This window comes from Camellia sinensis, chromosome 2 (assembly GCF_055761805.1).
Source record: "Camellia sinensis isolate YWXY chromosome 2, ASM5576180v1, whole genome shotgun sequence".
Classification (NCBI taxonomy): domain Eukaryota; kingdom Viridiplantae; phylum Streptophyta; class Magnoliopsida; order Ericales; family Theaceae; genus Camellia; species Camellia sinensis.
In genome coordinates, this window is record NC_138962.1 from 133,329,769 (window position 1) to 133,341,724 (window position 11,956).

Genomic DNA, 11,956 nt, shown 5'->3' on the forward strand with positions numbered 1-11,956 from the left:
AAAACGTGGAATTCAACTTCAAAACCTTATGAATCATGGATGCATGGATGATATAACCTTCAATTGAAGCTTAGATGACATGAATCGTGCTCAAACTTATGAAACTCAACAAAATCATGCATGCATGTATGATTTAACACCAATTCCTTCATTCTAAGCTCAATTTTCACATTTAATCACATAGTTACTTGAGTTCACATAATTGGTGGCTTGAACTCATGAATTAAGGTTCAAAAGCTTACCCAAGGTCTTGAATCAAGCTTTCTTTAGCCAATTTTTTAGCTCTCCCTCACAATTTCACAATTTCCTTTTATTTATAGGATTAACTTAATATACTAATTAAGGATTAAGCTAGATAATTGAGTTTAAGGCATAACCAAGCATTACTTAACTTAATTGATTTAATCTAATTAATTTAACATGAATCAAATTTTAACTTCCCATTAGGCTCCAAAAATTATGCCAATCACAATAGACTAATCAATTTCGATTTCTGACGCTATTAAGGCCTTCAATTTCATATTACAATAGAAATCACAACAGATATTCCTACGGCTAACATATATGAATCCAAAAATCATATTAATCACATAATTAGCATTCAAATTTACACTAAACACATAAGCACATTTAAAACTAAAGGATTAAAAACATAATACATGGCAGGATTGTCACAGTCACGAAATGTAATGTCGTTGTAGACCCTACCTGAATTCACATGTTTGGACTTACCTATCACGACTCCAATTCATCCCAAATAAGATAGTTAGGTGACCGGCCAGTAATTGCGGACTACCAAAGGCCTAGCTTACAAAACAAGTTGAACTTTTAGAATAATTAAGACAAAGTAAAGTTTATAAATATTAATAATTAAATATATAAAAATTTTCATTAATCTACAAATATTTTGTCAAAAAATCACTATCGTGTAATTTCTCCTTAAAAAACCATTTGTACCATTGGGCTGGAATTGTCAAACTATAACATTTGGGATCACTACAGGAAATTACATTTTTGCCGACTAAAAATTTGGTCTGCAAAAGTCCATTTTTAGTCGGCAAAAGCTATTCGCGACCAACTTTTTTGGTCGCCACTTTGGTCGCCAATTGAGGGTCGGCAAAAGTAATTAGCGACCAAAACTTTTGTTAGTTGAGAAAAAGTTAGATTTGCCGACTAAATTTTTGGTCGCTAAATATATCATTATTGCGACTAATCCATTTAGTTGCTAAAACACTTTAGTCGCAAAAAATAACATATTCCCGACCAAACATATTAGTCGCCTATTGTCACATTCCACAACCAAAAATTTTGGTCGCCAATTGTCACATTCCACGACTAAAAATTTGGTCGCCAATTGTGACATTCAACGACCAAAAATTTTGGTCGCCAATTGTGATATTCCACGACCAAAAATTTTGGTTGCTAATTGTGACATTCTACGACGTCTTAGTTTGGTCGCCAATTGTCACATTCCACGACCAAAAAGTTTGGTCACCAAAAGGAATGTTTGCGCCAACATACAACAAAATAAACCTGTAATTCATAATAATCTATCCAATCCATTCAATACAATCTATAATTTGCAAAAATCAATCAAACCAACAATTTACCTGAATCATGAACATTCAACAACATATATAAATCATTAAATTTTGAACCTATTTAATTAAAGTTAGCAACTATTACAAATTTTCTTCCACAAGTAATTCCAAACTACATATTTCTTCAATTAAAAATCCGCTTGTAATCTATATAATCATCCAATTCACATCCATCTAGCATTAAAATTTAAAACATATTCCCTAAGTGAAGAGTAGAACTCCTTTCCCATAGCATCAATAGCTTTCATTGGTTAAGCAGAAAGAAAATTCTTCTAGCAGTATTCATATCTAGCTACGTCTCTTTCAGCTTCTTTCCAGCCCTCATAAGCCCAGACAAGAGCAAGGTGATCACTATAATCACATGAAAATTGTTCTTTTGGTGCTTCTGCTAGCTGTAAAGAGAAAGACACACAAATCAATTAGTGAAACAGATAAGATAAGATACTCAATTTTCCAACAAAAGCTATCTATTAGTGAAACCACAATGCCTTGTCACACGTCACTCTAAATAATCTAGACAGAAGTTACAAGTTAAAAACTAGATAAATTATAGAATGGATTGGGAGGCAAAAAAACACAAAATTAAGGATATGGTAAAAATAGATAAAGTTGTATCTCTATAGAGAAAGAGATAAATTATAGAATAAAATGTCCATAGACAGAAAAAGAAAGATAAATTATGGAATAAAATGTCAATAGACTAGTGCGATAACAAAGATGTATAAATAGGTCTCTTTTATGTGCACAAAGGCATCACCCACTTCACAACCATTTGGTCCCTACACCATCTAACTACAAACTATGGTAAGTCTTAGTTCATTCTAATTCTCTCTCATCTTTTTCTCTTTATTCAGTTCTGTTATCAACACAGAAACCAAATACAAAATACATATGGATAAGATTTTTAAGTGTTGGGAGAGCCCATTTTTAAAAAATCTTATATAAAATTTTGTGATCGGTTTCTGTGTTTCTGGACTTGGTCCTGTGTTACAGACAAAAATAAACACATAATACATATAAATAGACAAGAATTGAAAAAGTTGGTTTGTGAAAAAACTTGTCCATTCACATATATTGTGTTCGATTTTGTGATCGATTTTTGTATTCCTAAACTTATTCATATATCAATTGTTGACCCTACGTCAACCAAAGAGTATCTGAAAAAGAACAGAGCTAATGTTTAGTGTGTTTATTCGTATTCCTAAACTGTTTGTCAAACCCCTGTTCAAAACTGCATCCACTCAAGGGATGTAAGATTCCCAATAGTGCATCAGCAAGGCCTGTCCAGGAAGCTTTTGCAAGCTGCAATTCTACATTCTGGTTCAACTTTTTAGGTGCAACATCCTCATCTAGATTATCATCTGTTCTTTTTCTCTTGTCCAAGAACTTAAGACGAACATGTTTTGGTTTCAATTTTTCTATACCTCTTGGAGAAAATGGGATTGGTTCGACTCTTCAATGGTATTTTTGACATGCAAAGCTTGAGAATGTGATGGCCAATGCCTCCAAATTAACTAACTGACAGAAAGACACGCAACGCAACCTCATCACCAATAGTAATCAATACTTCCAAGAGCTTCCCCATGTCTAGAAAAAAAGAGCATAATGTCCAGAACTTCTAATAGGATAAAGTTGGTTGTTCATGAGAAACCAAAATCCAAAAATAAATAAATAAAATGCTTACAGTTGTTGGGGCTGCAAAAGAGTCCCTGTTCAAATGCCCATCGCGAGGTACTCAGTAAGCCCATTGAGCATGATAATGTTCATAGCTGGTTCCAAACAACAGAATCCTTGGTGTCAATCTCCACAGCTTGAAGATAGCAGCGTAGAGCACTATCATAATGGGCAGGACCTTGTTGAAGAAAACCAGTGGCAAGGTTCTTCAATGCCAAAAATTTGTAAAAAAAAAGGTAAATGGGATTGATGCCTCATCAAAATTGGAATAAAGTTGATCCAAAAGATCTCGATTCAAGAGTGTTTCCATGACTCTACCACCCCCAGTCAATTTTGTTCCACTTCATCCCTCTTTCATGGCTACATATCTTTCAAGCCAAGGACTAGGAGATCTTTCTCCTGTTACATTAACCCAATTTCCATTTCATCTGGGAAACGCCAACTTTTTATGAAGAATGTCTTTATCTTTTCATCCAAAAGACTTTTGTTAGATAGAAAGAGATTTGATAAATACCGATACATATTAGATAGAGTATTAGAATGGAAAGATCCAGTTGATAATGAACTATTGGTTCTAAGCCATCTTTGGTGAGATTCCCCAATATCATGCTAAAAATAGCTCGGATTCCAAAAGAAAATATCTTTATTTTGATGAGACATATAAAGGAATATTGAAAATTCATGTGGCTAAAGTTGAAGCAACTACTTTTGAGGTAAGAGAAAGAAAAACAACGACTAGAGTGTGAGAGTCAAAGTCAAAAAGATGATTGAAGTAAGAGAAAGAAAGTTTTGATGCAAAAGAAAAACTCTGTAAAGATTGAAACCTCAAGAGATACCTCAATTTGAAAGGCACCAAAACAGGGGAGCCAAGTAGTTGGTATTTTTTTCTTAGTATGAATTCATTTGTTCTTTCTTAGTATATAGACTACAAACTCCACTTATGCCAGATTTAGGGCTTTATCCTTTCACAATAGAAATCTGAAACCCAAATAACAGCCATGATGCCTAGAATTAAGGGTGCCAAATCTTAAAAGACATAGATAAAGCTCAGTTATGAAATGTGCTGTTTACACTCAGGCACCTCTAAAGTTCCCAAACGACTAATATAACATCATTAATCTTATTATTTTCACACATAATGATCAAAAAAGTATTCTCTCAAACAAACTTAGTATCCATTCACACATATATTAGATAGTTCATAATATGTACTTTGTTCGATCCTAAAACCCCAGCTTCCTCATTTTCTCCACAATTTGAAGATTTCAAATCCGACATCTTGTATTCCTAACCCATGATAGATTCTGAAGCTCATCCTTGAGCACCAAAACCCATATTATCTTGATAACTTTTCTAACAATCAACATTCTTATGGAAATTCGAAATCTAGGCACATGCAAGTGGGAAAAGAGCATGATACCCCTGTTAAAGCCCAAAATTTCCACAATTAAAAAATTCTGAAATCCCACTATTGTAACTTCCATTTACTAACACTAAGGAAACTAAAAACATCAAACCAACCACTATCCACTATTTCATCAATGTTCTTTGAAAGGCACCAGAACAAGCCAAGTAGTTGGTAGTTTTTAAACTAAATCGAATCCAATAAAATTGTGCTCAAATATGATTTGAGCAAACTTAAAGTCTTCAATATGACTAACCGGCACAAGAATTTTCAGCTTTATCAAATAACCACAAATATTTGCTGCTATCTAAAATCTTCAATCATGAGAAGTTTCAAGAGGAAATGGTTTCATCAAATTAATGAGATGACAAGTAAATTAAGAAATTTCAATACAACCATATTCAAGATAATATGATGTGTGCATTGGAGCATAAAAACAGAACTTAATGTCAGAAGCCTCAAAAAAAAACAACCACTCCACAAATTCAACAAAGAACAATATTATGGAATTGCAATGCATCAGTGAAACAGAAAAATAGCAGAAACCATGACATTAACACACACCTTATCTTCCCAAATGTAGAAAAAATCATGTGAGTGACCAGCATTGAAGGCTTAGACGAAACTCTTGGCTCAGCAAACCAGCGAGATGGAACACCTTTCAACACAATTTATCAGGCTGCTACTGCCTCCCACCTCTTGAATATCCTACAACCAAACAACACATACATACATCCATTATTACCAATAGTTCTCGCAAAATTATTAAGCATTTAGAAGAAAAAATATTGAGTTAGATTACTGAATCCATTATTGTAGACAGCAAGACCAGTAAGCATAAAAAATTCAAAACTATGGATAGAATCAAGAACAAACCTCGATTACCAAACGCATTAAGCTCTTCCCACTCTTTCCTCATTCCAAAATCATCCGATTCCGGAACTAAAGCAGTCAATCTAAACTTAACACCTTCAAGATTCAACTCAATCCCGTCAGTCTTACCAACAACCGATCTTCTCCAGTCCAGAAACTTCTTCTCGAGTTCCTTAACATCGTCTTCTCTATCTATACCATGAAGAATTTCCGATCTGGAAAACTTGGATAGAAACCCTAGGTCGCGGATGAAGAGAGCGCCGTGAGCGACAGGATCATTGCGTTTGCGCTTCTTGAGGTCCTTGAATCTGTGAACGACGATGTCGTCTTCGGGAACGGTGAGGGAGCGCTTGAGTTGCCACTCGTCGAAGGGCTTGACGGAGTGGTCTGCACAGTGGATAGTGAGGAGGAGCTGAAGAGGGAGTGTGTTTTTAGAGAGAGAAATGGGAGGAAAACTAGTAAAAACACAAAAAAGGGGGGAAAATTAGTAACCAATTTTTTTTTCATTACCTGCTCAATATTTCAAAATTCTCCCTCTAAAATTTGTGACAAAATAATTTTTCCACCAAAAGATCTCAAAATATTAAAAATTATAAGCCATGAAAACATACTTCTCACCAAATGATATCAAAATATTTAGACTCATTGGTGATGAAAATATATTCCTCACTAATAATTTTATAATTTGTGAAAAAAAATTTCCTCTCCAAAAGTCTCAAAATTTTAGCACCATCCGAACAACTTTAGACGAAATTTTTTTTATGATGAAACTTAATTTTTTTCTCACCTAAAAAGAAGTATTTATTGACGAAAATAAATTTCCTCACCTTTTACTTTTCTTTTTTTTTATTATATGTGACAAAATTTATAATTTGTCACAAATTAATCTTATTTAGTGACAAAAATTAGGAGGACAAGGGGTGCTAAACAAAGAGAGCTAACTTGTGTTTTGTTTTGAGAGAGAGAGAGAGAGAGAGAGAGAGAGAGAGAGAGATAAGAGGAAAACTGATAAAAACAAAAAAGGGGGAAAAATTAGTAGTCTATTTTTTTTCATTACTGCCCATTATGTCAAAATTCTCTCTCCAAAATTAGTGACCAAATAATTTCTCACCAAAAAGACTCTAAATATTAAAAATTTCAATTCCTGATCGACAACTGATATGATGTTAGATGTTAGATCCTCGTCAACTGATATTCACTGGAGAGAGATGAAAGAGATGGAGAGAAAGAGGGGGGTAGGATGTCGACTATGCGAGACCGATCGACAATGAGAAGAGAGAAAGTGAAGGGGATCGGTGATGAGAAGAGACCCCTGCTGATAGTCCCTTTTTCACCGAAGAGAATAATGGAGAGAGAAAGAGACTCTCACCATCGTTGATGAGAGAGAGTGAGGGGGTCGGTGATGAGAAGCTTCTGGATCGGGAGAGCACAAATGAAGGAGAGATGAGAGAATGAAAAGAATGGAGAGAGAGAGAGAGAGAGAGAGAGACCAAGTGGTCTGATGATCCCAAAAAAAATAATTTTTAAGTAATTATTTTTTTCAAACAATAATCTCAAGTGATTTTTATTTTTTTAATGGTGGATTGAATTATATATATATTTTTAAATTTTAAATTTTCGTTTAGTTGGGTATAATATAAATATTTAATTCTTTTTATAAAAAAAAATTTAAAACTCATAAAAGACAAAAAAAAAAAAGCGAGTGACGTCGTTTAACAATCGACGACCAAATTTTTTTTGTCGCAAAAAAATTTCAATTCCTGCCCCCACATTTCAAATTTCCCTCGCAAACTTTTAGCAACCAAAAGACCAGATTAGTCGCAGAAAAGGTACCTTCACCGACAAACTTTTTTAGTCTCCAAATCTCAATCAACGACAACTAAAATATTAGTCGCTAAAAGTACTAATTTGGCGACTAAATTTTTTTTGATTGCTGAAAATAAGTTTTTGACGACTAAATTTTTGGTCGCCAAAGAAAAATAATAATTTTTTATTTTCCATTTAGCGACTAAATTGTTTTTGTAGCCAAAACTCAATATACGACAACTAAAATATTTTTGGTCGAGGAAAATAAGTTTTTGGCGACTAAAATTTTGGTCGCCAATTCCACAACCAACTTATTTTTGATCTTCCGCGACCAACTTATTTTTTGGTCGCCAAAATGTGACCTTCCGGGACCAAATTTGTAGTTGGTCGCCAAAAGCATACCACTTTCTACAACCAACTCATTTTTTGGTCGCCAAAGTATGACATTCTGCGACCAACTCATATTTGGTCGCCAAAAATAATGATCATTCGCGACTAATTAATATTTGATCGCCAAAAGGTAACTTTTAGTTACCAACTTTTATATTGGTCGCGGAAAGTGGTTGTTAAAAGTGCAGATACTTGTAGTGGATATAGCAATTGAACCGTAAATTTAAATACCCAAATAGATAATTCAGTCAAATTGAATTGAGAAATTTAGTCAAAACCCTTCCATTGGACCATTGTTTGGTGAAAATGACAGTCCAATTTATTTTTCTTCATAAACCCTCTAAGGAGAAAATACATAATTGAGTAAGGACAAAATAATTTTTTTTTTCTTTCTTGGACAATATTGTCAAAGTAACATGTTATTGTCAAACAGAGTAATATGTTACTATCAAATAGAGTAATTGTCAAACAAAATAACATATTATTGTAAAACAGAGTAGCATGTTACTATCAAATAGAATAATTATGTTACTGTTACTGTTTACATCAATTTCAATGGCAATATTTATTTTTACTTTTATTTTTGAGAATTTCATAGTCAACATAAATCTTATTTGATAGATTTTGATAAGAGAATTCTAAAAACATTAATTTTATTAAAATTCGACATCTATATCAAAAGTTATATTATTTTAAAGTTTAATATTTTGATAATAGTGATATTTGTTGAATTTTTCAAAATAAACTTTTTATACCCATCTTTAATGAATTTAAATTTTATTATAAAGGAGTTTTCACAAAATTCCCTAACTAAATTTTGTGGACCATAGAACTATTATAAGTGTGGATGTCATCATACCAGAGTTAGATTTAGATTATACATTATTTTTATAAGTAAAATTGAAGTAACTTTTTTGTGGGATTGAGATTCACTCCATTATATGATTGTAATGGATGCAATTTCATTTTGCATTATCAATTGGTTGTAAAAGAATCACGTTAAACATTTCTCTATTTTAAATTTTTTTTTTTTAAATGTTATTGAATAAAATTAAAAATTAAAAATAACATAATAATTATAGATGATTGATTGAAATGGCAAAGCAAGAAGAGATGCATTCAAATTTGGGGTGATAGAGTTACTATTCATCCTAAGAAAATGAAAATGACACAACAAAGCAAAAGGCAACCTGATGCCATCAAAGTGAGATATCTATAATATCCTATTCACTTACATGAAAACCAAGAGACAAGACATAGACATAGTCACACAGGCACAAGCACGGGCATATTTGCATATAGGAGTAGTTAGTTAATTGTCTAATGTTGTGTTTGATTGGGTGATTTGGAGAGGGATTTAGAAATAAAAAGAGAAAAAGTGTGAAACTAGATAAAATATAAATATATTTTATTTATATTTCACATACCTTTTTCGTTTCCAATTTCCTTTCCAAATCCCTTAAAGTCTAATAGTATCATCTAAGAGTGAATAACATAAACATTGTATTCAACAGTGGCATCTCCAGTCTTTGCATCGAGCCAAATGGTGTGTGCCAATGCGTAACCACGAGCAAACCTGAAAACCCCACTCCCTCCAACAATCGGCATCTCCCTCACATCATTGTACACTGGGTTCCTCCCAAGTATGCTTATGCTACTCCCATTGTAAATCCCTTGTTCGAATTCATAATACACCACCATCAGCAATTCTGGTATGTTCTTCTCTGACGCCAATGCGTACATCCCTCGAGCTCTTCCCACTAGCTTTGAGTTGCTCTCTGGCCCTTCCGTCAGCGGATCATTCATCATGAAAGTTGTCCCAAATCCCACCACCGATCCATCTTCCGCTCCTGCAATTTTCACTGCTGTTGGGTTCTTCCCACTAACGATGTCGTGGAAGTAGAAATGGAGGTGGGTTGTCTTCTCCATGCGCTTCAAAGCTATGGCTTCCGAGACCTCCTCAGAGAAACTTCCTTGGGTACTGGTCTTGGTTAAGGTTGAGAGGAGGAGGAGCAGGAATAGAGCTAAGTTGAAGAAGAGAGTGAAAGTGTAACTAATCAGAGAAGAAGAAGAAGAAGCCATTTGGGTTTTGTCAAGCTTAGCTTCTTCGTTTGCAAATGTAATTGAAGTCTGTAGCTATATGGTGTGTTGTTTTGGTTAAAGGACTAGAATTTATGAGCTTTTTTGCCCTTTCTTGGCATGATGAACTGCTTATTATAAAGTTGGCCTTGTTGAGGAAATCATTGCTTTTTATAAATTTCATGACACAATTTCTATAGCTTTAGCTTGCTTTGCTTCCTTTTCAAGTTGAGGTGAAGTTAAGCAAAGAAAGACTGATGTTTTCTTCACTCCTATCCTTTCGTATATGTAAAGCACTATTGTCAACTAGCGTTTTACTCATGATAGGTGACAAACATATTGGAATCATTTTAAAGAGTTTCATATATTATTATGTTAAATTGTTCATTTAATTTGAACTTTTGTGATCCATTTGTTATTTCGACCAAATCTATTGAATTGGATTGAATCGGTCATGTTTGGTCTGTTTTTTAATAAGAATTAATCTGTGTAATTTTTAATTTGATTTTTTTTTCCGGTTCTCGGTTTAATACTGATTCAAGCACCTCATGCACTTAATTAAACAGAAGCTGACTTCTTCAATATGTATTGTATTTATATGATATTGATAAGTATAAAAAATTATTAACCTCAATTGATTAATCTTAAGATCCTTATAACCTAAGTTAGTAAACCCTTATTATATACAATTTTAACTCTAACTCATTATTCCTAAAATCTTAATATTTATTTATTTATTTATTTATTTTTGTGCGTATTTTTATTAATCTAGGAATTGAAAAGTTTTAATTAAATGGATGGATCGGATATATTTGAATTAGTGGACAAATTGACTAATTTATTGTTTTTATATATGCTAATTAGTAGCTCAAATTTGAAAGGCCCTACACCGATTAAATTGCACCGAACTGAACCGTTTCAATTGATGTGATTTGATAAGAGAAGGGATCTGTATCGGTACTCAAAATAATAAAATCGATATTATTGATTCAGTAAAATTTGTTATCTAAATACCAACTATACTAAACCGATTACATCACTAATTATGGTCATTAGGCCGACCCTAAGAAAAGGCAGGCAAGATGACTATTTGGGCACTGTTTGGTTTCGGCTAATTTAGTCCCCAAAAAAAATAAAATCATATGAAAAGCAATAAGTATTTTTATATATTTTTTAAAGAAATAGTCTTTAGTTCTTTTTTCTTTTTTTTTTTAAATAGAAGACAAAATTTGAAAATTCAACCAAACATGGTGAATTTCTCCTTTGCTAATTTCTTGTAACTATTTTTAATGCTAAAATATATGCAACTAATTTTTTTTTCTTTTTCTTGGCTAGTTTTTAGTGACATTTTTTGTTTGTATGGTTTGAGTTTGATGACAATCAGTGTACAGTAGGTCTATGGCGGCAACTAGATCCATGATGTGATAACCCTGCTCTGTGTAGTGTTAATTAATCTTGATTATGATTGTGATTATGTGCCTGATATGATTTTGAGTGTCATTTATATGATTATGTGGGTATTTGAGAAGTGGCTATTTTAGAGGTTTTTTGGCTTTTTTGCTATTTTAGTTTTTGTATTTGGGAAGATGGGATGGATTTTTATTTGAGTTGTATTGAAAAATGTGTTACAATGATGTCTGAAGTTAAAATGACAAATTTGTCCCTAAAATCACATTTTTTCAAAATTAATGTAAAGGGGCAAAATCGTAATTTACCAAGTGATGGAACAACTTGTCAATGTGACAGTGTAGGCACAACCTACACTGTCCCACGGCTGCAGCTATTTATTTATTTATTTTATTTTTTTATTAATAAAAAGGGTTGGTTTAGGGGCTTTTTGGTTTTTTTTTTTTTTAGTTTGAGGTTATTTTAGCCTCAAACCCATCTTCCCAAACACCCTCTATATGTGTTTTTGAATTCCTACCTATCCACTGAAGGAAAATCTGTTCAACTTACTGCTATAATTTGAAAATTGAAGACCGTAAAGGTTACAGAAACTGAAATTGTCTGCACCAATGTGATTAGTGTGATTTTTAGAGCCTATGGTGTATAATTAAAAATTAATTCGGACCAAATTAATTAGATTTAATTGATTGAAACAGACACAATTAATTAGCCTTAATCAATG

The 11,956-nt window shown here is 32.9% G+C and overlaps 2 protein-coding genes across 2 annotated transcripts; both read right to left on the reverse strand.

Annotated features, from left to right (window-relative positions):
* Window positions 1-1,620: 1,620 nt before the first annotated feature.
* LOC114292409 (uncharacterized) lies at window positions 1,621-6,034 on the reverse strand (the record flags this gene model as incomplete). Its single annotated transcript, XM_082915622.1, has 3 exons — window positions 1,621-1,993; window positions 5,245-5,388; window positions 5,557-6,034. Coding segments are annotated over 2 exons (504 nt in total), but the record flags the coding sequence as incomplete, so codon positions are not given.
* Window positions 6,035-8,839: 2,805 nt separating this feature from the next.
* On the reverse strand, window positions 8,840-9,989 carry LOC114292404 (dirigent protein 22). The gene has a single exon (XM_028236358.2). The coding sequence runs from the start codon at window positions 9,829-9,831 to the stop codon at window positions 9,229-9,231; it is 603 nt and encodes a 200-aa protein (XP_028092159.2). The 5' UTR covers window positions 9,832-9,989; the 3' UTR covers window positions 8,840-9,228.
* Window positions 9,990-11,956: the final 1,967 nt, after the last annotated feature.

What these genes read in the sequence shown, in the direction of transcription:
- LOC114292404 (XM_028236358.2), bottom strand. Translation starts at nt 9,831, where the DNA reads ATGGCTTCTTCTTCTTCTTCTCTGATTAGTTACACTTTCACTCTCTTC.